This window comes from Dendrobates tinctorius, unplaced genomic scaffold, assembly GCF_039654945.1.
Source record: "Dendrobates tinctorius isolate UK_male_01 unplaced genomic scaffold, ASM3965494v1 ptg000011l, whole genome shotgun sequence".
Lineage (NCBI taxonomy): Eukaryota > Metazoa > Chordata > Amphibia > Anura > Dendrobatidae > Dendrobates > Dendrobates tinctorius.
Genome location: NW_027361679.1, coordinates 3,077,600 through 3,103,628, shown reverse-complemented (window position 1 = coordinate 3,103,628; position 26,029 = coordinate 3,077,600). Strand labels below are relative to the sequence as shown.

The 26,029-nt window shown below is 41.8% G+C and overlaps 1 protein-coding gene across 2 annotated transcripts in view; it reads right to left on the bottom strand.

Moving 5' to 3' along the window:
* Nucleotides 1-3,880: 3,880 nt before the first annotated feature.
* Nucleotides 3,881-26,029, bottom strand: part of PPP3CA (protein phosphatase 3 catalytic subunit alpha) — a 383,095-nt gene continuing 360,946 nt past the window's right edge. Inside the window, exons 12-14 of one of the 2 annotated variants that reach the window (XM_073589305.1) lie at nt 18,313-18,410; nt 8,907-8,936; nt 3,881-5,743 (exon numbers count right to left, since the gene is read on the bottom strand). In XM_073589305.1, the coding sequence (XP_073445406.1) occupies nt 5,547-5,743; nt 8,907-8,936; nt 18,313-18,410 (325 nt within the window). In that variant the 3' untranslated portion in view covers nt 3,881-5,546. The remainder of the gene's footprint in view (nt 5,744-8,906; nt 8,937-18,312; nt 18,411-26,029) is intronic. The other variant, XM_073589316.1, reaches the window with a different exon arrangement.

Here is a 26,029-nt window from a genome sequence, read left to right as displayed (position 1 = left end):
GCCCTCTCCTAGATCTTCTGAAACCTCGCTAATCACACAATAAGAGCCTCCAATTCCCATGCCATCTCCTCATTCCACACTCTCCCTAATGGTGACCCTTAAGGTTGTGTCCTGGAACTGTGACTCTTCCCCATCTATATTTTTGGCCAGAGACAACTCAAAGACCCATGGCTTCAAGAACCACTTTTATTCCGATGACACTCAAATATACCTTTTGGGTCGAGATGTCACCTATCTGTTGGACAGAATCCCAGAGTGTTTATCAGCCACATCATCCTTCTTTCTCATCACACTTCCTAAAACACAGTATTGACAAAACTGATCTCATCATTTATTTACCATCTCAATCAACCGCCTTACGAGATCTATGAGAATAAATAATGTTTTCCTGTCTCACGAGTCCTCTGCCTCAGTGTAATCCCTGACCCAGCCTTGCCCTTCAAACCACATATACAAGCACTTATCGTCTCTTGCCATATCCAGTTCAACAATATTTACAGAATTCGTATTTTTCTCAACCCTGAATCTACTAAAATGCTTGTGCATGCTCTCGTTATCTCACACCTTGCCTACTGCAATATCCTCCTCTCAACTAAAGGTACCGTCACACTTAGCGATGCACCAGTGATCCCAAAAACGATATGACGCGGTCAGGATCGCTGATGCATCGCTAAGTGGTCGCTAGTGAGCTGCCAAACAGGCAGATCTCACCAGCGACATAGCAGCGGTCGGTGGTCGCTACTTACCTGTCAGACGAAGCGATGAAGACGTCCACACGTCGCTCGTCTCCACAGCAGGAAGCTGACGACGAGAAACAGCCCAGGCCGTTCTCGCGCGATCAGCGATAATCAGCAGGGGAGCCGGTCGGAGGTATCACACATAGCGATATCGCTGCTGCATCACAAAACCAGTGACATTATAGTGTGACGGGGCCTTAACACTCACATCTCTCCAGACCGTCCTTAACTCTGCTCCCCAATTAACCCATCTCCCCCCACTGCTATTCCCTTCACAGGCTTCCAATTTCTCAGCGAATCAAGTTTAAATTGCTAACAATACCTCACAAGACCTCCCATAATCTTTCTCCTCCATACATTCCTTTTTTTTCCTTTATTTTTAAAGGGGGAAAATGGGAGTGATTTAAAAGTTTTTATTTTTTTCATATTTTTAAAAGTTTTCATTCTTTTTAATTTTATTGTATTTTGCAGTCTCTTTAGGGTACTTGAACCTTCGATTGTCTGCCACAATTTCAGCTCATACATAACCTCTATTTAGCCACTCCAATGCTTTGATCAGTTACAAATAATAACTTTATAGTTGTATTCTTTCAATGTTCTTAACATTTATGTGAGTTTGAACTGTAAAAGATAGCATGCACTCAATCGTTCCTCTGTATTTTTCAGTCATGTGACAGTATTTAGGTTGTGATTTATTTTTAGTAAAATTCCTAAAAACATTAAAATATAAATATCATGGATATGTCAGCAGGTTTTTGCTATGTAAAATGAGAACAGCATGATATAGGGGCAGAGTCCGATTTCAGCAATTTATCACTTATTGAGCTGATTGGTGCAGTTTGCATAGCTGCTTTCACTTTTCTAAAACTTAAAGATTCTGCAAAACTATAATGTATTTAGTGCACTGTAATCAAGTGTATATACAAAGACTATACAACCCTTAAGTGCATATCAGTGTAGTTTCGTGACCTCGAACCAGATTGATACAGGTAGAACAAGTTTTTTTTAGCATCATTCACTGCTTTAGCACTTAGGAATTTAAATTAGTTGTACGTACTAAAGTTTGTACATTATTACCCATCCACAGTATAGGTGATTAGTTACTTTTTGTTATGGGTTCTATCGCTGGGAACCCCACTGATCACAAGAATAGAGAGGCGGTCAAGCATGCAGATGGGTTCTCCACTTTAAGTCTTAAACATCGTCAAGGAAGTAGATTGAGTACATCGCTCGACCAATGCCCCATTCACATCTAGAACTGGGAACTCCTGTTATCGAGACCACCAGATGTCCAGAAGTATCGCTCTCAGCAACTTATCAATATAGTAGCTGTAATTCAGATACAATGCCTTAATGAGGAAATAAGCTAATCATAGAATATTGGAGAACCTAGCAACCAGTGTTAAAGTGTTAACCCCCTCATGAACTTGCGATTTTCTGATTTTTTTTTTTGTGTGTGTTTGTTTTTTTCTCTCATTCTTCCCAGAGCCATAACTTTTTTATTTTCTATCAATATGGCCATGTTGGGGCTTGTTTTTTTTGAGGGACAAAGTTGTACTTTTGAACGACACCATTGATTTTACCATATACTGTAGTGGAAAATGGAAAAAAAATTCCAAGTGCGGTGAAACTGGAAAAAACTGCAATTCCACAATCGTTTTTTTTTTTTACCAAGTTCAATAAATGTTAAAACTGACCTGACATTATGATTCTTCAGGTCAGTATACAGATAAAACATGTATAGGCTCTTTTTTTTATTTAAAAAGTGAAAAAAAATCCAAAGTTGTTAAGAAAAAAAAATGGCACCACTTTCTGAGAACCGCAGCATCTCTATTTTTCGGGATCTGGGGCTGGGTGAGGGCTTATTTTTTGCGTTCAAAGCTGATGTTTTAATTGATACCATTTTGGAGTAGATACTTTAGCCATGCTAAGTGTAGCAGAAATCATCATCTCCTATGGCCATGGGCCAGCGTTCATAGGAGATCTGCAATGGCAAGCATGGGGGCGTTCTGCAGACCCCCGGATGTCATGCAAACCTATCAGCACCCCGCAATCACGTGACAGGGGAGCCGATGGGTGGGATTTAACAAGTCAACAGCCGTGGGTGGATTGCAATTCCACCCGTGGCTGTTAGAGGCACATGACAGCTGATCAAATCAGCTGTCAATTGCAGAGAAAGATGCAGGCCTAAGCTGGAGTCACACATAGTGACTTACCAGCGATCCCGACAACGATATCAACGTGTCAGGATCGCTGGTAAGTCGCTATGTGATCGCTGGTGAGCTGTCAAACAGACCGCTTCACCAGCGATCAGCACAGCGACGCCGCATCGCTGTGTTCGTTAGCGCTGATGCCATGGATCCATGTAAAAAATAGAATTAAAATAAAAAATATTGTTATTCTCACTTTCCGACGTCCCGAGCAGCATTCCCGCCTCTCTCCACGCTATCAGTCTCGCGGTCATTCTTGCAAAGGATTACTGGGACCGGAGCGTGGAGAGAGGCGGGAATGCTGCGCGGGACGTCGGAAGGTGAGAATAAAACAATATATATATATTTTTTAAATTATTTTACAGCTGATCGCTGGTCTCTCACCTGTCACACGCAGCGATGCGTGCTGGCCAGCGGGAGATCAGCGACAAATAAAATGTCCAGAGGTTTCTTGCAACAATCAGCGATACCGGCAGGGGGGCCGGTCGCTGATCGCTGTCACACACAGCGATCTCGCTGGTGAGATCACTGTTGTGTCACAAAAGTTGTGACTCAGCAGCGATCTCGCTAGCGAGATCGCTATGTGTGACTGGGCCTTTAGTGTTGGAACCTGCATCAAAGGGGGGCAGATGACCTTGGATGTACATATACGTCAAGGTCTTAAAGGTGTTATATTCTCTTACAATGCCACAAGTAACCACTGAGAGCCACAGGCTATAAGCATTATGCAGGGCATTTTGGGATCCTCCAATGCAAGATAGTGAAGATACTTTTTGAAGAGCTGTTCTGTAAATGATTGAAATGACTATGCATGAAGAACTCCATTTTATTAATATTCTAGAATACGCTTTGAAAATGGGTTTTCAAAAACCAGACAACCTCTTGTAACAACATGATGAAATAATTATGAGAAAAGACCAGGAAACCAACAGCTACTTAACTTCATGCACATTTTATTGAGTAGTAATATAAAAAGCTTTTTTTTGTCATTGTTACACGTGCATGCTTCGATTGCCAACATTTCAGAAGTCAAATTACAAAGGCAAGGCTGTAGGCTGTAGTGAATTACTTGGGCACTTAAACAATTGTTAGAAAATATCAATGGACTTATTTTATCCAATCCAATTTTTAGGTTTCATTAGGAGTCAGTAATAACTCGTAACTCATAATATAAAGGGGGAATAAGTGAAAAGAAGTACACATTTGTGGCACATGACAAAACATAACAGAATGACCAAACTATTGTGACACTAACAGTTATCATGCACTTAAAGAGTTCCACATGTAACCACAAACTTATTTTAAATTTCACAAGTTCTGCTAAACATGCTAACCATATATATGTGTGCACCAACAAGCGTATGTTATAAAACATTAAGAATATTCCTTTTCTTTACATTTTTTCAAAGCTTTTTCTTTTTGTTTGATTACAAAATTTCAAAGGCATTAAGCGTTTTAAGAGAATATAAAGTATGCCAGTATACATACATTTCCAGTATAAGTCCAACCACTAAGCGCATTACAGTCCCATACAGGCCTATACAGCCGTTTTGTCTTAAAAACATGCATAGGCGTATTTTTACAGAATACAGAATGCTTTTCACTGCACTTAATATGGTGTCTTGTTCACTATACTTAAAAATGCACCACTCATAAATATTAAAATTCAGCAAGCCACAACCAATACTTTATTTACCAAAAAACCTTAGATAGAACAGCAAAAAATAGAGTGGATATCATAATTCCAGTTTTGCTTTTTAAAAGAAAAAAAAAAGAAAATAAAAGAATAATAATAATAATTAAAAAAAAAAAGATATTCACTGCCAAATAAGTAAGCTAAATATTCTATAATAAGGGCATTCAAGCACAATAATGTAACCTGAGGTAAGCATAATCTGTACAAAATTAAACTTTCCTTTTTGGCATCTTTTACAATTTTCAACATTCTTACATTTTTTTTTTTTTTTTTTTAATTTTTCCATATGTCATCCATTGCCAAGGCAATACAAAGTCTGTGTCCCAGCACCGGTGGCATTAAGACTACCCATATAAATGGTGTGTGAAACCCATACACTGTCGGAGGTGCTTGCAATTGAGTAAACAGTGATACAAAGCATGCACCTCCCACAGAAAGTAGAAGGGAAAACGAGAGTAATAAAACATCGTCAATAAATAGTCCTTATTCTTGTTTGCACTTTATGCTAAAAATGTTGTAATGTCTAGTTGTAGTTTAGAGTTGCAAATGTAAACTTACAATATAGTTCATAAGAAATTAGACAAGTATGTATGTTCAGTAACTAAAAGAAGGCTTTTCTGTAATATAACTACAGGTTCCCAAGATCATTTTAAAATATGTTCTGTATAGGTAAGCAATATCTGTGTGTATGTTTTCTACAAGCATTTATAGGCATATCCAGATGAGGCTAGAGCCCCCCATTAAAATAGATCTCTCTCAAGATGACACTGTAAACTGAACTCAACACCAACCCCAAGAGTAAGTAGCATTTACCCAAATCAAGATCACCCATCTGCAGATGAGCGGCAATCCCATCATGCTGTGCAGCTACAAAAGAAATATAGATTAATCGACAGGAAGTGGTCACTGGATATTGCTGCTGTTACTGCCATTACTGTCAGTGCCATTGGTCTCTGAAGAAATAGCCTTGTTGATAGAGTTAAGATTGGCATCTGAAGGCATAGCATCTCGACGTGGTGGCATCCTTTCGTTAATGCGATCCAAGCCTTTGGCTTCTTCAAAGCTAGTGATCTTATGCTGCGGAGAGAATCCTTTGATTGCTGGATAAAATGAAAAGGGCAAAAATATAACGTTAGTAGAAAATCAACCTTTGGCAGCAAGTGATAAATCGAGTAAAACTTGCACACGTGTGATATGGAGTGGAAAAGGGAAAAAAATTGGGGTTGTAAACTAAAAGAAACAGAATGCCACTTAAACAAAAAGTAGATGAAATCTAGTACTATCCAGTTGAGTTCAACTCAGCGGTTACGTCAAGTCATGCAACTTAGAAGAAATTATTACTTGATTTAGCAAATTAAAAGAATATTCAATTATCCCCTGAACTATGCAGTAAAGAAAACGTAAGTTTATGAGTATATTTCAAGTTTTTCTAAAGTTCTTGACTACAAAGTTGGCTGGACTACTTTACTGATCACAGTTGCGCAGCAACAAGGCATTCCTTTCCCAAAACCAAATGGATTTTTAGCAAAACCTCGCTCATCTTTTGAAGCTAAAACATTTTAACAGTTGATTAACATTATAATATAAAAGGCATGCAGTTACAAATAAAAATCTAAATACAATTCTACAGTCCATAAAAGAAATGGAGATATATTTCAGCTTCACCACAGCTTTAGTCTATCTAAAAAAGGAACAAAAGGTGAGTTAATAATTTCAATAAGCCACAGACTGTTATATACTAGCAAATATTCCTCATATCAATCTAGGGTCTCAATAATACCAGAAACTGAGGTATTCTAAGTGGTTTTTGAATAGAAAGGCCTAAAAAGTGCAAACCTACTAATTAATTATAGGACTAATATCAATTAAATCTGACATTAGCATAAATGGGTAAATGAGGTATTCAAAACAAATAGGAAACAATCACCTTAAAATGTGACAGTATGGTAAAATAGGCTATAATGTCACTTCTGGCTATAAAATATTATGTTGTATCTTTTCTGCGCACAGACACCACGTCCTACACTGAAATTACCCATCCTTCAATTTAGTCTATAAATCTATACAAAATAGGCTCAATATACGGTATTGCAGGTCTTGTGAGCCAATGCTTCTCAGTCTTGCTACTTAAAAATTTGAAGGAAAAAATAAGTGGAATAAACTTTTAGTGATGCTTTACCCAAAGTATTTAAAATTTTGCCAGACTAATTAACATAAAGCAAAGTTATCCTATAAAAATGACAGTGTTACAGAATGCTACTTGAGATGAACTCCCATGGACAATTCTCCAAATAACCTATAGCAATTTACACAAAAAAACAACAACTTAAAGAAACCCAAACAAAAGCAAAGGAATAACAAAATGGATGAATGACCCCATTGTTTTATACATCTCATGTTAATGTGAAAGCACACATTAATTAAGTCAGGTTAAAAAGCATGGAAGGGAAAGAATGGAAGAAAAGCAAAGGCCATATCAAAGCTTCTTAGACTACCTCTCCCAACTACTGCAAAAGAATATATATACGTAAGGCAAATGAAGACCAACATAGTAGGTTCAGTCCGTTGTCAACTTCAGTAGGAAATTTATTGATTGCTTGAAATGTCGACTAAGATTTTAGTTTGAAATATTTAAAACACATTTTATAATTAGAAAAGTTGAAGTTGGTCATGCATTTGAAAATCCCAGGCCGGGGATTTCAGAGAGGAGTTGAATGGTGTTTGTGAAATTATAGATTTATAAGAGCAAAAGCCTAACTAGCCACAAAGTGCTCTTTTAGGTTTGTTGACCATACACGGGGACCAATTGACTATACGGCTGTAATGTACGTGCAATTCAACAGTATGAAATAATTTCCTGGAAATATTCATTTCAGCTCAGCTCGATTCATTTAATACATACACTTTAGATATTGTAATAGTGGATTCTCAACATATTACTTAATTTAGTAAAGAAAATGAAAAAAATGATCATTTTAATTTGGAATCTGACAGCACATTATGCATGCAACCATTGTTTTATTTAAACATGATGAAAACGGTGATGGGTTTTCAGTTATATGGTTGTTAAAATTGAAAAATTGTCTCCATTTTATTTGAGTTGATGATCATCATTAAGTTCTACATCCTCAAATAATATATTTATCCTACAAAGACATATCCAAGAACAGGGCTGGTTATACTAGAAGTTCTTAATGTGCATATGTGTTACTTGAAGATATGAAAAAGCCAAAAAAAAAACTAAGTTAAAATTTCATAGGAAGATTTGTTTTCCCTACAGAACTGACTTACTGCCGTTTAGTAAATGAGGCCCAGAAAGTGTTAGCAATTTGCACCAATATTATACTACACACAACACAGAATCACATAAATCACACAAAACAGCCAAACTGGGCAACACAAGGCACACTGCAAATTAGATTTTGCTGGTAGGAATAGACAATTCCAACATAAATAACAGCCCTGAGTGCTGCTATTTAGAAAACAGTTGTATTTTCTCTCACTAGTTCATTTCAAAAATAGGAGTTACCGTATCGATGATCTTATTCCGGGATAGAAATTATTAATAGTCGTCCAATTTGGAGGAAATAAAGACATTAAACTTGTGTTCAAGAACAAAATACAACTGAAAATATTGTTTTAAAGGGGAACATTTGTGGCTAAGAAAAATTCTGAAAAAAAAAGTTTACACCAAAGGGTTTGGTTGTTTTTTTAATCCAGTATATATTTTCCGTTTTATTTATAATAAAATCAACCAGAATTAAAAAAAATAAAAAAAAATATTTAGAAATAGTTATGGCAAATTGGTTCTGTTGGCTTAATAAAAGCACACAGTAAATTTGTGTTAATATTTGCTTATGTATAAATCCAGGCTAAAATTTGAATTTGATTTTGAAAAGGGGATTATCTGCGTATTGTGTAAAGTGAACATACCATACGGTTATATAATAGGTCGTTGAAAAGTCACTTTACATAGATGCCATTTACGTCAGATCTGCTAGCTAGGTGAATTTTAACACCTGCTCAACTTTCTATTGCCTTGATGAAATATGCGGTTTGATGGAGCCGTGAAACGTGATAGATTAATGGCAATAGCAAACTGTAGATTTCCATTCCCCTTTAAAGCAAGCACGTTTTGGTTAATACTTAGCCACAATCGTTAACCCAACACCCACACACTTTTTACAAGCTACAGCAAAATGAATACACCCAGCAGGTCCCTTATCTGCTGCAAAGGCAACAGAAAGGGGGCTTGCCAATTACCTTCATCGGCCTCTATAGCCTCAACAGTAGCTAAAGAGAAGAAAGGGTAGCAAAATGGATGAGAAAAATGAGCAGAGGATTTGAATTCTTACGAACAAGTCAGTGAGTAGCAAAGGAGCAGGTGAACTATGTTACGGTAAGTGCTAGACTTGATTTGCACAGAAGACGACATAGATGCTACACAGAAAATAGGTTGAGCTTGGCAATTGTTTATTATTATTTTGCAGCTTTTTCCACTTGGTAACTGTTAGATGTATAAAAACGAGATACCCAGGATCGGAAATACAGGGTTCAATCAAATTCAGCAGAGATAAACACTCACAAAGCATCTGAAGAGACACCATTCTCCTTATTACCAGACTGGGGCCACGATGACCTCTATTATTTAGTTCATTTATGAAGAAAAACTGAAGAAATCATTATACCTACATCATTTACCAAGAAAATATTTTTCCATAATGAAGAAACATTGAAAAAAGATTGGATTTATCAATACAAACCATGAAAAGAAATGCTGTCCGTGACATCTTGGAACCAGGAATATGGAACAACACAGATTTATATGCATACGTCCTTATGAGGTCTCTTCCATTTGTCACCATATTCCGTACATTGACATTCAGACTGGTCATACATAGAGGCAAGGAAACCAGCAAGACCTTGCGCATTCATGGGCCATTATTTCAGCTACTTATGTAAACATTTCTGCTTCTAGAGCTGAAGGAGTTGAGTCTGTAGATGGTCAGGGTCCTCATATTGGAAAAATGGCATGGTGATAACAAGGTAGATGAATAACAAAAGAATACAGAAGAGCGACATTTGCTCTCCAAATTCAAAATTCAGCAGAATCTTTTGTGCCTGTAAGAATTGCTTGACTTGCAAAAAGTGTCAAGACTACTTGTATCATACACCATATAGTAGAACAAAATATTGGGTCTACAAGGAAAAATTTAATTCTACTCATTATCGTCACATCACTTCATATTTTCAAGACCTATTTATCATTCTCCCTGTCTAAAGCGCTATTGAATTTTGCATTTAGTGAGTCCATTTTTTTTTACATACCGTATATGCTTGTCTGGTCAAGCACCTAGCCTCCCTACTTAGGCAATTATCTTTCTTTGTTAAACTGCATAGTAAATAGGCAAGCACAGGGGACTTATCATCTCTGCTCATCTGCTCCGTTCACTAGATCCTTAAGTCTAGCACTAAGTATCAGCAGAACCTATCAGCAGTGGTCAAGATTATTGTTTACCCCAATGTCACATGTATGTTTTATATAAAAAAAATAAGACAATGGGAGGATTGTTCTGAATTCTGTGAAAATTCAAAAAATGCAAGAAACAGAAGACATTAGAAATACCTGAAAATGTGACCTGATGGTTACATTGTCCAATGAAATGAAACTAATACTACACAGAGTTGTACTGAGAATATATTTTAATGTGGACATTGGATTAAAAGCAACAGTGCAGAAAGAAAAAAAATAAGTGAACTCCTGTGTTAAAGGGAATCTGTCAGCAGGATTTCAACCCCCAAACTATTATATGTGCAGTTAACGCTTTCACAGACAAGCTCAGTAATACCTTTACACGGGCCAGTCCACTCATCCATTTCTGTGAAATCCGCTTTAGAGCCGGAGTGACAAAGGCTTGAAAAGAACTTCCACATTCTATTTCACAGACACTATCACTATGCTGCCAAGTGACTGACAGCTGCTTTTCGTGTAGACAAACAGCAAAGGAGCTTTCAGTCGAGAGGGAGGAGGTGGCGCTGGGCAAAACAAATTTGCAGAAAGAAAAGGTCTAAAATTGATCGTCAATGTTGGGCAAACAGAGTAAATGTTCAGGAGAGGAGTCTGCTGCTAAAGAGACATCAACTGGTTATTTAAGTAAGGCCGGGGTTACACTTGCGAGTGCAATGCAAGAAAGTCGCGCTAGTCTCTCACCTCAATACTCGGCACTGCCGCCGGCACACGGGACCGGAGTGTGCGGCTGCATGACTTTCTAGGCAGCTGAACGCTCGGGTCCAAACCGCCGGCGGCAGTGGCGGGTATTGAGGCGAGAGATTTGCGTGAGTTTCTCGCATTGCACTTGCAAATGTGACCCCGGCCTTACATTTACTCCCTGCAATGCTGATGTTAGGCAGTAAGATTGCGTTCATATCTGCAACTTATGTAACAACCAGACCAAATTTTATTACATAATCAATGCCAAAATAAAGGAATGCCAAAGGGTATTGACTCAGTTTTCCTAACAATTGTAAAGTAGATTAAACATTTTTATTAAAAAGCGTTCACTTCAAACATGTATATGGATACACCTAAATAAAATGGGTATGGTTAGTGATATCAACTTCCTGTTTGTGGCACATTAGTATATGGAAGGGTGAAAACTTTTCAAGATGGGAGGTGACCATGGCGGCCATTTTGAAGTTGGATCCAACTTTATTTTTTCCAATGGGAAGAGGGTCACATGACACAAACTTATTGAGAATTTCACAAGAAAAACAATGGTGTGCTTGGTTTTAATGCAACTTTATTCTTTCATGAGTTATTTACAAGTTTCTCTTTGTTTACAGCCATTGACATGTCGAAGAGGTTAACACGTGAGAAGCGGATAGAATTTGTGTTGATGACTGGTGAACGCAGTTCCCAGGTCATTGCAGTAGATTTTAATGCAAGACACCCTATGCAAGAAATCTGTCACCATTCCCATTTTAATGAGGTGTATCCATATAAATGGCCCATCCAAAAAAGTTTGCCTCATCACTGAACATAATGTTCCGTGTAAACTGAAGGTCCTGTTCCAATTTTTGTTTTGTCCATTCTGCAAATTCAACGCGCTGATCTGGGTCATCCTCGTTGAGATGCTGCAGCAGCTGGATTTCGTAAGGGTGCTATTTATGAGTAGCTAAAAGCCGGCGAAGGGATTTTCAACTGATGCCAGATTTTTATGATAAAAATGACCTGACAATTGGGTTCTCCACAGCAGTACAACTACAGTTCTAACAAACTTGCAAACAACGAGAAAAAGGAGTACAAATAACCCGTTAAAATTTTACCAAGAATCTTTAATTAAATATAACATCATAAATAAATTAGTTTAGAGAAAATTACATGGCCAAAGGAATTCCAAAAATAAATGTTTCTCATTTTTGGAATTCCTTTGTCCATGTAATTTTCTATTATTTATGATATAACTTGAAGATTCTTGGTAAAATTTTAACGGGTTATTTGTAATCCTTTTTCTCGCTGTTTGCATTCATGTCTTGGAGTATACCTGTTGCCCTTGATTTTTTTAAGGGCCTTGCGGCCTTTAAACTTTGTGGTGTAATACCCATTTTTGTTTTGATATCGCCGTTTAAAGTTCTAACAAACTTGTAGATTTTCTTTGTTAATTTAGGTGGTAAAAAAAATTCTAAAGTTTTTTTCTGTTGATGGAGTTGTGCAATGGGTTGCTTTTTTGTGTGTGTGGCGAGATGACATTTTCATTTTATTTTATGATATTACAAATATTATGTACATTTTTATTTTATTTTTTAGGGAGATGTGGCAAATGAAAAAAATGCAATCCTGGTGTATTGATATATTTTTTTTACGTTTCTGTGAGTTACCTTTATTAATTTTATACTTTGACAGACTTGACATTTATGGAATACCCAATGTGTTTATTTCTTAATTTTAAAGGCTTTATTTCAATTGGGAAAAGGGTCTGAGATTAAAATGTTATTTTTTCTTATTTTTAAAAACTTTTTAGTCCCCTTAGAGGTATGGCATCTAAACTGTTAACTGTAGCGATAGGAGCTCAGATCCGGCAGTGATAGATACCAACTAAATCTACTGCATGCAGAGAATGGGACTCAGCTTCTGAGCCCCCTTAACACCTCAGAACTGGCATAAGGTTTCTCATTCTGTGCTATGGAGTTAATAAGTCTCTACAGTAGCCTTTTTTCCAAACAGGTGATTTTCTGCTTTTTTGATTTCTAATTTTTCCTCCCTATTTTCCAAGGGCCATAACTTTTTTTTTTGTTTTTACACCCACATAGCCATATGGACTTGACTTGTCTTTTGCAAGACAAGCTGTACTTTTGAATGACATCATTTTATCTGTTTTCTGTTAACTTTACTCTATTGGTCAGCACAATTATGGCACTATCAAATTTCTATGTTTTTATTTTATCTTATTAATTTTGGAAAATTAATACACTAGTTAATAAACTATTTGGAAAAAAATTCATTTGTTTTTTGGCCACCATATTTTGGGAGCCATAATTATCACAATTTTTCATGAGCGGCGTTGTATGAAGATTTTGTTTTTCTTTCTTCAGTGACAAGCTATAGATAATTGGTGCCATTTTGTCATATATACGACTTTTAGATCACTTTTCATTCTACTCCTTGGGAGGAACAATTAGGACAGGGATTCCAAATTTTGTATATTTATTTCTAAACACCGTTTTCAATTAGTTATAATTGTTATGACTTGTAATTTTTATGCAGTTTTTTTATATTTTGCTTCTTTTGCATAAGAAATTAGTCGATACTATTACTGCGATATCCATATAACACCTTTTTAATGTTTTCCTACTTTTTCATAAGAAGAGGCACTTTTTTGTTGTTGTTAGAGTGCAAGAGTCCTACATTGGGTACAGAAAGTATTCAGACCCCTTTAAATTTTTCACTCTTGTTTCATTGCAGCCATTTCGTAAATTCAAAAAAGTTCATTTTTTTCCTCATTAAATGTACACTCGGCACCCCATCTTGGCTAAAAAACCCCCCCAGAAATGTAGAAATGTTTGCAAATGTATTAAAAAAGAAAAACTGAAATATCACGTGTTCATAAGTATTCAGACCCTTTGCTCAGTATTGAGTAGAAACACCCTTTTGATATAGTACAACCACAAGTCTTCTTGGGAATAATGCAACAAATTTTTCACACGTGGAGGGTCCTCTCTAGTTCCACCAGGTTGGATGGTGAACGTTGGTGGACATCCATTTTCAGGTCTCTTCAGAGATGCTCAATTGGGTTTAGGTCAGGGCTCTGGCTGGGCCAGTCAAGAATGGTCACAGAGTTGTTCTGAAGCCACTCCATTGTTATTTTAGCTGTGTGTTTAGAGTCATTGTCTTGTTGGACAGTGAAACTTTGGCCAAGTCTGAGGTCCAGAGCACTCTGGAAGAGGTTTTCATCTAGGATCTCTCTGTACTTGGCCACATTCATGTTTCCATCATTTGCAACCAATCATCCTGTCCCTGCAGCTGAAAAACACCCCCATAGCATAATGCTGCCACCACGTTTCACTGTTGGGATTGTATTGGGCAGGTGATGAGCAATGCCTTGTTTTCTCCACACATACCGCTTAGAATTATCACCAAAATGTTGTATCTTCGTCTCATCAGACCAGAGAATCTTATTTCTCATAGTCTAGGAGTCCTTCATGTGTTTTTTAGCAACTCTATGCGGGCTTTCATATGTCTGGCACTGAGGAGAGACTTCCGTCACTCTGCCATAAAGGCCCAACTGGTAGAGGGCTGCAGTGATAGGTGACTGTGTGGAACTTTCTCCCATCTCCATACTGCATCTGTGGAGCGCAGTCACAGTAATTTTGGGGATCTTCCTTTCCTCTCTCACCAAGGCTCTTCTGCCACAATTGCTCAGTTTGGCTGGACTACTTCTGGTGGTCACAAACTTCTTCCATTTATGGATTATGGCAGCCATTGTGCTCTTAGGAAACTTGAGTACTGCAGAAATTCTTTTGTAACCTTGGCCAGATGTGTGCCTTGCCACAATTCTGTCTCAGAGCTCCTTGGCCAGTTCCTTTGACCTAATGATTCTCGTTCAGCCTGACATGCACTGTGAGCTGTGAGGTCTTATATAGACAGGTATGTGCCTTTACAAATCAATTCCTATCAGTTTAATTAAACACAGCTGGACTCCAATGAAGGAGTAGAACCATCTCAAGGAGGATCACAAAGAAATAGACAGCATGTGACTTAAATATGAGTGTCTGAGCAAAGGGTCTGAATACTTATGACCATGTGATAATTCAGTTTTTCTTTTTTAATAAATTTGCAGAGTGTACATTAATGAGAAAAAAATGAACTTTTTTGAATTTACCAAATGACTGCAATGAAACAGAGTGAAAAACTTAAAGGGGTCTGAATACTTTCCATACCCACTGTTATCTTTTGGATTTTTCTAATTACAGAACTGTATGATCCTTTGATCACATTAATTATATGCCATACTAATTATATAGTATAGTGTCTGATCTAACCTGTCAGTATTTGACTGACAGCCTATCAGTAGCATCAGCAGGGTTTTAATAGCCTATGGAATATGGCAGACATGAAGGACATAGCAATCCATTGTCACTGTGCAATCGAACTGCAGAGATGCCAGTGGGCTGCCAGAGGAAGCATTCTCCTTTTGTCAAACTCCTTCACATAATGCTGTCATTACTGACATCGGCAAGTGATGGGCTAATATGCTGAGACTGGCGCTTGCACACGCAGCAGGAGGTCAACTGTGTATTACCGCCAGCTCCTAGTGCAGATAGGACAGGCACAACTTCTGTGCCCAAGCCATACCTTTAAGAAAGCACTAGCAATCTGAATGTATAGGAAGGGATTAAGAAGGAGACTTAATGGTTTAATAGAGGGCCTTCATTATATTTGAATCATAGGTATTTATCCATTTATGCTCAATAAACTTCTATTTGATTTTTGCTGCCACTTCAATTACTAGAAACCTAGTATACATATATTTTCTTGCTGTGCTTCATTAATTGTATATGCTGTCATAATATTGCATTATTGATATATGGGATCAAAGACAAGCTGAGTCATTTTTCAAATAAATTATCACTTAAACGGCATCTAGCTTTTGTGACTAATTAAAATATTAATTACATGGAATCAACCATGTAAAAGATAACCCATGGTTTGATGAGACCAAGGGTGGCCTGAAATGTGATGAAGAGAGCAAAAGTCATCATTCAGCAGGTATACCAACCACTATGAACAGTTCTGGCAGCGTCAAATTTTGGAGCTAATGAGGCAAAAAGAGTAGCTTGGAAAGTCAAGATATTTTAGCATAAACCCTGAAAAAAAAAGGATTAGATTTGCAGGGGATCCCCGATATATGCGATTATTCATTTTTGACAATTTGCGTTCTTGAAAACATTGCAAGATTTGATATATACAAGTGCTTCTCACTAAATTAGAATATCATCAAAAAGTTAATTTATTTCAGTTCTTCAAAACAAAAAGTGAAACTCCTATATTATATAGTCATTACAAAAGTGATTAGCCTGTTTCAGTGGGCTCCACAATCATGGGGAAGACTGCTGACTTGACAGATGTCCAGAAGGCAGTCATTGATACACTCCACAAGGAGGGTAAGCCACAAAAGGTCATTGCTAAAGAAGCTGGCTGTTCAGAGAGTGTTGTATCCAAGCATATTAATGGAAAGTTGAGTGGAAGGAAAAAGGGCTTTGAGAAAGGACACTTGAGTGTTTGAAACACGTAGCCACGCATAATTATCTGCCATCATTTATTTTTAATCTTTGATAAATAAGATTTGGACTTTTTAAACAAGCTGGAACAAATTTTTTTCTTCTGATTAAAGGGAACCTGTCACCAGAAAAATGCCATTCAATCTGAGGGCCCCATGTTATAGAGAAGGGGAAGCTGAGTAGATCGATATACAGTTTTGTTAGAAAAGTCTCAGAATAACCTGGGTTTTAATCATTTAATTCTCTGCTCTTTCTGGGATTTTCACCTAGTGGGCTGTCCTATCAGTGACTGACAGCTATCTCTATGTGCACAGCTATACAAATAAAGCTGTCAGTCACTGATCAGACTGCCCACTGGAAGGAAAATCCCAGAAAGAGCAGAGGAATAATGATTGGTATATCACAAGTTATACTGAATCTTTTCCCACAAAACTATAGATTAATCTATTCTACTCCTCCTGCTCTATAACATTTTACCTGCAGACTAGACTGCATTTTCATAATGACAGGTTTACCTTTAAATCTTTCTGCAATTTGAGCTACCTTACCTCTTCTGTGGAATTGTATCAGATTGGCAACCCACATTCCCCATGAACATGATATCATCATCAGTTCACCAGATGTTCTTTCTTGGACACATTTTAGTAGATACCAACTACTGAAGACCAAGACAACCTTCCAGACCACAAGTTGGAAGAGGTTACGACCCAGTGCTGCTTTCATTAACTTCAAGAATTTACCGTTTATTAGTACCTAACATATACCTCTAGATATGTGCAATTGTAATGAGATAATATTATTCACTTCACTTTTCAGTGGTTTTAAAATTATGGCAAATCATTGTTGAATATCACATTGCTGTACGAGAGTTTCCATGGAGAAGGTCATATGAAGGCAGTTATTCCCTTTCAATTAAATTTCTTCCCTGGCTGCAGTTTGCTATAAAAAAAAACCCCACGCTGTACTCTTCTTCCCAGAGTCCCATGGCGAGTACCCGCAGCTGTTCGTGGTGTATGGCATTTGCAATGGAGGTGACGTCATATTGACAGTGCAGTAACCAATGAGCGTAGCAGCTCTGAACGGGGGATGCTATATTCACACAGGAACACCTCGCTGGAGCCGGTGAGCACTTATTTGCTGCTGCACCGCCAAGGTGGCATCAGTGTCGCAACCAATGCCAGACACTGGGAACAGCTGTGGAGACTCAACTTTGGACCCAGGGAAGAAGAATACAGAGTAGGTTTTTTGTTTGCTTTTTCATAGCAAACTGCAGCCAGGGGAGAAATTGAATGGAAAGGGAACAACCCTTTTAATGTCATAATAGTAATCAGTGACCTTTTGAATAAGAAACTCTTAAACACATGTATAATAAACCCAAACAGCCTTTCGCACAGGTTATGAAAGAGTTACTCTAAATGCATTTTTAAAGATAATTTCTGAATGCTGAGACAGACCAAGCTTGGGACAAATATAAATAGGATGTTTAGAAGAATATCACTATTACTATAAAATAAATTGTTAGAATTTGAGACTGAAAGACGTCAAAGTTTATGAAGCATGGATGTCCATATGAGCCCTGGAACATCTAAATCTACAGTATTTTAATTAAGGTTGGTGAATTTCCTTAGCACACATAGGGTGTAGCGGTCCATACTTTAATAAAGAAAAAGTAAGATATCAATGCAGTTTATCACCTTTTCAACAGTGAATATTTAGAATAGGATTTTAAGATTTAATTAGGTTTTTCTTTTATCACTACCACGGCTAGTTAGATTTTAAAAATATTCTAGAAAAGTTCTGTGCTTTGGTAATCTACATTGAAATTACTAAACGCATTCTGGAAAAAAGTAAGAAATGTCCTTCACCAGGGTGCACATTAAACTTTTCTTACCGCTTTGGAGTGATGGTTTGCCTCCAGAAAGAACTCCACTTGGCAGCATTCCAGTGGGTGTCAAGCCTTTCAAAGTCAGCACACTTTCACTCTCTTCTCTGTTCAGAGACATAAAGAAATAAAAATATGAAGTTATAGATAAGTAGCTATGGTGTCCTACAGACATCCACTTATCATGGAAGCAACTCTACAAAGCTATGGGTATAAAGGTCATAGAAAGCTGAATAAAAGGATACCTTGATATCTGACATCATCTTTTCCCCATAGAACCCACATTTTTCTTATATGTAAAATAGTTGTTAAGATCTATGCGCCGGACACAGAGCGCCATGAAAAACTAACTCCAAAGCTAATTTTAAATAAAGGGGACAGTACCTGTATGAACCATGTATTGACAGAGTCTGCTCTCCAGATTTACCTGTTACACACTGGTATCGCCTCCTTTCATTTAAAATGAGCTCTGAAGGCAGATTCTCATGCAGGTATGTGTACAGCCCAGAGTTCTTAAATTATTTACATATTAAGAAAAAAGTGGATTTCACTGAAACAATACATGGGATCGCAGATATTAAAGTTATGGTCAACTACTTGGACAACCTCTTCTTAAATCCCTCACTTGGCCCCGATAAAGTAAAAAAATCTTATACTCCGTGTTGGCACTCGTGCAGTAGTTATGGCTGCTCTTTCACTTACTCTTGATGTTCAATTTGTACGAAGGTGGAGACAGTGATGTTAGCGCTGATTGGCTGCTAACCGCACAAGAGCTCTGGTGTAAAGGCACCGGCATGGGATGCAAGTACAAGCTTTTCTATTTAATTAGCACCAAACATTTACAGCAAGAAAGAGTAGTCCTAGTAGTGGACAACTCTTTTAAGTAATTATTTTATGCAGCTTTCTATGATCCACATGCCTATATAGACGGCTTAGGAGGGTAGATCCTACTTTAAGCAACTAAATGTAAAAACAAGTTTAATAACATCACCAATTACGCTAAAGCATACAACTTTGTAAAGTCTTTTATCATTTTCTGATCAAGGTAAAAATGGCAACATCTGGTTGATTCTAAAGGGTAATCTCATGAGGTGTGCTTCTTAACAGAAATCATGACTACTTATTGTTATACTGCCTAGCCTTTCATACATCAAAGAGACTGTATAGCTTGGACAATCGGTCAGGGTACAGAGACCCCCATCACAGTCCAAACACTGCTCTGAAGTAGGTAGCTCCTGCATGAGCTAGTCACACTGGGCAGTGAATGTGCACACTATTAAGTCTATAGGTCTGTACAGTGCTCACATAGGTACAATTTAAGTAAAAGCATACTAGTGTTCAGGGACCTATTTAGAAAATACATGTTCTTTATTGCAGGCCTCTCTTTTTACCTCAACAAATTAACATTGTGGGGCAATTAACTAAAACTGATCTTTCAGGGGCCAATCTTAGGGTACCGTTACACATAGCGATGCACCAGCGATCCCGACAACGATATGGATAGCTGGTGCATCGCTAAGTGGTCGTTAGTGAGCTGCCACACAGGCAGATCTCACCAGCGACATCGCAGGGGTCGGGGGTCACTACTTACCTGTCAGACGCTGCGATCCTGACGTCCTCCCGCCCGCGTCCACGCGTTGCTCGTCGTCACAGCAGGAAGCGCCGCAGGAAGCTGAAGAAATGATCAAGGACCTTCTCGCGCGACCAGAGATAACCATCGGGGGAGCCGGTCGGAGGTAAGTATCACATGTAGCGATATCGCTAGCAATATCGCTGCTAGGTCACAAAATCGGTGACTTTACAGCGATATTGCTAGCGATATCGCAGTGTGTAACGGGGGCCTTAAACAGAAGACCCTGAAGTAAGATGCATCAAATGTATTAATGAGCAAAAGCCTCTTCATTCATTTTGTCACACCTTGCGATGTCTGTGCACCACATGCTGAATTTTGGTGTAAAGTGTTTTAAATATGTCGAGTTGCAGGTGACCGAGCTTAATAACACTTCTCATATTTACCTCATCACCAAATGCTCACGTGGTGAGCGCCGCTGATCGCGGCCGGGTGTCAGCTGATTATCACAGCTGACACCCGACACGTTAACCGGTGTACCGGGGGTTAAAGGGAAGCATCGGCAGGGAGGGGGCTCCCTCTGTGCTTCCCTGAGCTCCCCACCGCAGTGCAATGTGCAGCGCTGCTGCGGGGGTCTCTTTCCCTACAGGTCCCCGGATCCAATATAGCGACGGGGACCTTCGGGGGCCTGCAGGGAGCTGGCTTCCTCAGTGCCTGCAAAGTGATCTGTGATGTGACAGATCAGCGATCTGTCACAGGACAGTGATGTCCCCCCTGGGACAATCTAATAAAGTTAAAAAAAAAAAAACCTGTAAAAATAAAAAAAAAATAGATAAAAAAAAAAAAAAAATCGCTAAATAAATAAAAAAAACATGGATTTTTGTGAGTACTCACCGTAAAATCCTTTTCTCCGAGACGCTCATTGGGGGACACAGAGACTGTGGGTGTGTGCTTCTGCCGTCTGGAGGCTGACACTAAGTATACAAAAAAAGAGTTAGCTCCTCCTCCGCCGCATACACCCTCGCCCCCAGACCGGGCGTAACTCAGTTTAGTGCATAAGCAGTAGGAGAACGCGCCTTAAACTCAGGCAAGAAATTATACGTCTGAAAAAGGGACCACCCTGATCCTTACATAAGGATTTGTATAATTCAAAATAAACAGATGCCAACTGGCTAATAGGGTGGGTGCTGTGTCCCCCAATGAGCGTCTCGGAGAAAAGGATTTTACGGTGAGTACTCACAAAAATCCATGTTTCTCCTTCGTCTCATTGGGGGACACAGAGACTGTGGGACGTTCTAAAGCAGTCCCTGGGCGGGATCTTAGCTCACCCAATCCATGCTATTTTGCGCCCCTGATTAGAGGTGCGCAACTGCTGCCTGGAGAATCTTTCTTCCCAGGCTTGCATCCGAGGATGCCTGGGTATGTACGTTATAATGTTTGACAAACGTATGCAAACTGGACCAGGTAGCTGCTTTGCACACCTGTTCCGCTGAAGCCTGGTGTCGCAGTGCCCATGAGGCACCCACTGCTCGAGCCGAGTGTGCCCTGATCCCTGCCGGAACCGGCGTGCCACTGATTTGATATGATTCTTGGACTGTCAGACGAACCCATCTGGCCAAAGTCGCTGTGGACGCAGCGAGTCCCTTCCGCCGCCCTTCTGGAATCACGAATAGAGAGTCTGTCTGGCGGAATGGCGCTGTCCTTGTCACATATCTCCTAAGGGCTCTTACCAGATCCAGGGTGTGCAATGCCTTTTCTACCCTATGCACCGGTGCCGGGCAAAACGAGGGTAAGACAATGTCTTCGTTGATATGGAATGCAGAGACAACCTTCGGCAAGAAGGGGGGAGCTGGCCTTAAAACTACTTTATCCTTATAAAAAGTCAGGAACGGCGGTTTACAAGATAAAGCCGCCAGTTCCGAAACCCGCCTAATAGATGTTATTGCTACCAGAAAAACGACCTTCCTGGACAGGTAAGGTAAGGAGACTTCTTGTAACGGTTCGAAGGGAGGTTCCTGAAGGGCCCTGAGCACTAAGTTCAGGTCCCATGATTCCATCGGTGCCTTATAGGGGGGTACTAAATGTGCGACCCCTTGCATAAACGTCCTAACCTGCCAGACCGAAGCGACCTTTCGTTGGAAAAGCACCGACAGGGCCGAGACTTGCGTTCTGAGCGAACTCGGAGCCAATCCCGCGTCCAGCCCTGCCTGCAGAAAAGCCAGTACGTTGGGGATCGAAAAAACCAGAGGAGCCACTCCGCGATCCCTACACCAACGGAAAAACACTTCCCAAGTCCGATGATATACCTTCGCCGAGGAAGGCTTTCGGGCACTCACCATCGTGGCCACCACATCGCGCCTGAATCCTGCCTGTGTTAACAGCCAAGATTCAATGGCCACGCCGTCAAACACAGGGCCCCTAAGTTCGGATGGCAGATCGGCCCCTGGGACAGTAAGTCCGGCCGATCTGGGAGACGCCAGGGTACGTCCACCACTAGTTGAACCAGATCTGCATACCAGGCCCGCCGAGGCCAGTCTGGGGCCAGCAGAATTGCTGGAACCCTCTCTCTCCTTATCTTTCTGATGACTCTTGGAAGCAGAGGTAGCGGGGGGAACAAGTACGGGAGCCGAAACTGGCTCCACGGAAGCACCAGAGCGTCTGCTGCGATTGCCTGCGGGTCGAGGGATCGAGCGACGAACCTTTGAATCTTGGCGTTCTCTCTGGATTCCATAAGGTCCACGTCTGGTGTCCCCCACCATTGGCAGATCTGTTGAAAAACCTCGGGGTGCAGGGACCACTCCCCTGCCGCGACCCCCTGTCGGCTGAGAAAATCCGCCGCCCAGTTTTCGATTCCCGGAATGTGCACCGCTGAAATTACCACGTGGTTTTTCTCGGCCCAACGCAGTACCAGCCCGACCTCGCGCATGGCTGCCTGGCTGCGTGTGCCCCCCTGATGGTTCACATACGCTACTGCTGTAGCATTGTCCGACTGAACGCGCACCGGCCGGTTTGTCAGCCAACGCTGAAAATGTTGCAGGGCCAATCGTATTGCCCGTATCTCCAGAATGTTGATCGGGAGAATTACCTCCCGAAAGGACCACCGCCCCTGTGCTGTGTGACTCTGGAAAACTGCTCCCCAACCCTGCAGGCTTTCATCGGTCGTCACCACCAACCACTGTTCCGGGGGAAAGGGTTTCCCCTGAACCAGAGACGAGTCGCGAGTCCACCACTGGAGTGACCGTCGGACCGGTGGAGACAAACTGCACCGATGATTGAGGGAAAGCAGCCTTCGGTCCCATGCTGACAAGAGCGCATGTTGAAGCGGACGGAGATGGAACTGGGCAAACGGGATTGCCTCCATCGCCGCCACCATTCTGCCCAACACACTCATGCCGTACCGGATGGATCTGGAGCCCGGCTGAAGAAGGTTCCGTACCCCCTGTTTGATCCTTTGCGCCTTGTCCTGAGGGAGGATCACCAGCCCCTGGGAGGTGTCGAAAACCATGCCTAGAAATACGATTCTCTGAGCCGGAACCAAGGACGACTTGTTCCGATTGATCAGCCAACCTAGGCGGGCCAGGGTATCCAGAGTGATACCGACATTCTCCTGGCACGCCTGAAACGACGGCCCCTTTACCAAAAGGTCGTCCAGGTAGGGTAGTACCGTTATGCCCCGAGCATGCAGGATGGCCATAACCACCACCATTATCTTTGTAAAGACTCTGGGGGCAGTGGCCAGACCGAAGGGCAGAGCAACAAATTGGAAATGTCGCCCTCCGATCGCAAAACGCAGGAACCTCTGGTGTGGAGGAAAAATCGGGATGTGTAGATATGCATCCTGCACATCGATCGAGGCCAGGAATTCCCCTGGATCCATGGCTGAAATGACCGAACGGAGGGATTCCATCCGGAATCGCCTGACCCTGATAAACTTGTTCAGGATCTTTAAATCCAGTACTGGCCTTACTGTCCCGTCTTTTGGGGACTGAAAACAGGTTGGAGTAAAAACCTTGCGTCTCTTCGCTTTTCGGCACTGGGACAATGACCCCGTTGCGCTGTAGCGTCATTATAGCCTGCAACAGACCTTCCGCCTGCGATTCTGTTCCGGAGAGCCGGGAACGGAAGAAACGCCGTGGCGGGAGTCCGACAAACTCTATCTTGTACCCGGACGATATCAGTTCTGCCACCCAAGCGTCGCGTGCCACTGCGACCCAAACGTGGCTGAACCTTAGTAGGCGTCCGCCCACTCTGTCGTCCGTAGGTACGAAGTGCCTCGAGTCATTTTGCTGGAGGCTTTTGTGATCTGGCCCCCCTCGCTCTGGGCAAACGGCCCCGGCCTCTACCCAGCGGATTGGCCCTGTAAGAAACTTGCCTTTCTCTAATCTGACCATCATTTGCGGAGGTGGATGCCCTGGCCGAAGTCCACCTCCAGGAGCTACGAAAGGGCCGAAAACGCCTCTGCGTCTGCCTGAATGCCGGCCAACTCTTCTGCTGCGGTAGAAAACTACTCTTCCCCCCTGTGGCTTCTGAGATAAGTTTATCAAGCTTTTCACCGAACAATCGATTGCCTTGAAAAGGCAATGAGGTCAAGGATTTTTTAGAGATAGAATCCGCTTTCCATAATCTCAGCCATAATGCTCGCCTTACGGCGATCGCATTTGCTGCTGCCACAGCAGAACACTCGGCCGCATCCAGAGCGGCGCCGACGAGATAATCACTCGCTCCTGATATCTGATTTGTCACCTCCAAGATTTCCGCGGGCAGATCCCTGTCTTGGAGGGCCCTATGCAGAGTGTCTGCCCATGAAACCATGGCCTTAGCCACCCAGGTAGCCGCAAAGGAGGGGGCCAGAGCCAACCCTGCTGCCTCATACACTGAGCGGGCAAGCCCCTCTATGAGGCGATCAGTTGGGTCCTTAATAGAAGAACCGCTGGGTATCGACAATAGCGATCTTGATGCTAAACGTGACACCGGTGGGTCCACTACTGGCGACTCCACCCACCCTTTATGGAGTTCAGGAGGGAACGGATACTTTGCTTGCAGCGCCTTTTGCATTGCAAAGCGCTTATCCGGGTGTTCCCTATGTTTCTGGACTAGCTCCTCGAACTCCGGATGTGTGGCAAACCTTCTATGCGGACGCCTGGTTTTCTTGAAGGAGACCTTGTGACCTGAGGCCGTGGACACATCATCCTCGATCTCTAAAGTCTGGTTGACCGCCTCAATGAGGCTGTCCACCGAGTCCTGGTATCCCAGGCTTTCTGGATTCCAGGCTTCCTCTTCCTCCTCCTCGCCCTCGTCCTGATCGCTTCCTGAGCTTGGCGACAGGGAACGAGATGCCCTAAAAATCACCGCCGACTCCCCAGAGGGCCCGGCCGACGGAGAACGAGCTCTCTTACCATGAGCTTGTCTGGTGCTGGAGCGGCCCCTAACGGACGAAGGGTCCTGAGACATGGACGAGCTGTCTTCCGCTGGCAGACCACCATCCCTGACCCTGCCCGGGCCCCGAAGGGACTCAATTGCCTTCGTAAGGGACATCATAGAATGCGATAAAGACACTGCCCATTCTGGGGGGTCCTGACCCCTGGGCTCTGCAACAATGGGGGGCTCCTGGGCTCGCTCCGACTCACAGGCTTCGCAAAATTTACCCGGCTGCGCCTTAGGCAGCCTGACCCCACAGGAAACGCAAACAGCGTATAGGAAAGAGTGAGCTTTCCCTTTGCCAGACATATTGCAGGGTAGGGTAGGAGGAGGAGGGTAACCCCTTCCTTGACAACCAGTGCGGCACTCGAAACGGGGTTGCACTCACCCACCGGTAACGTCCCCCCTCTTCCACGGGGTGCTCTGGACGCAGCGAAAACCCTGAGACGTGGACGAGCTGCTTCACGTGCCGTTACTCGCCGGGGGCACTGCGGTGCACCTTGGAGAGAGGCGGCGGGGCTTCCGACCGCACTCCGGCGAGGAAATGCGAGGAGGGGGAGGGGGGGCGGGAGCCTCTGGTCACTGTGCGCGCCCGCCGTGCTCCCCGTGCCGCCGGAAGTCAGTGGGCGGGGCTTCCGGCCCCCACCGGAAGCGGCGGGCGGGCCTCGCGCGGAACTCGCGGCCCTCCCCATACAGCGGGGACCGCGGCCGCTGGCGGAGCTTCAGCCGTACTCCGGC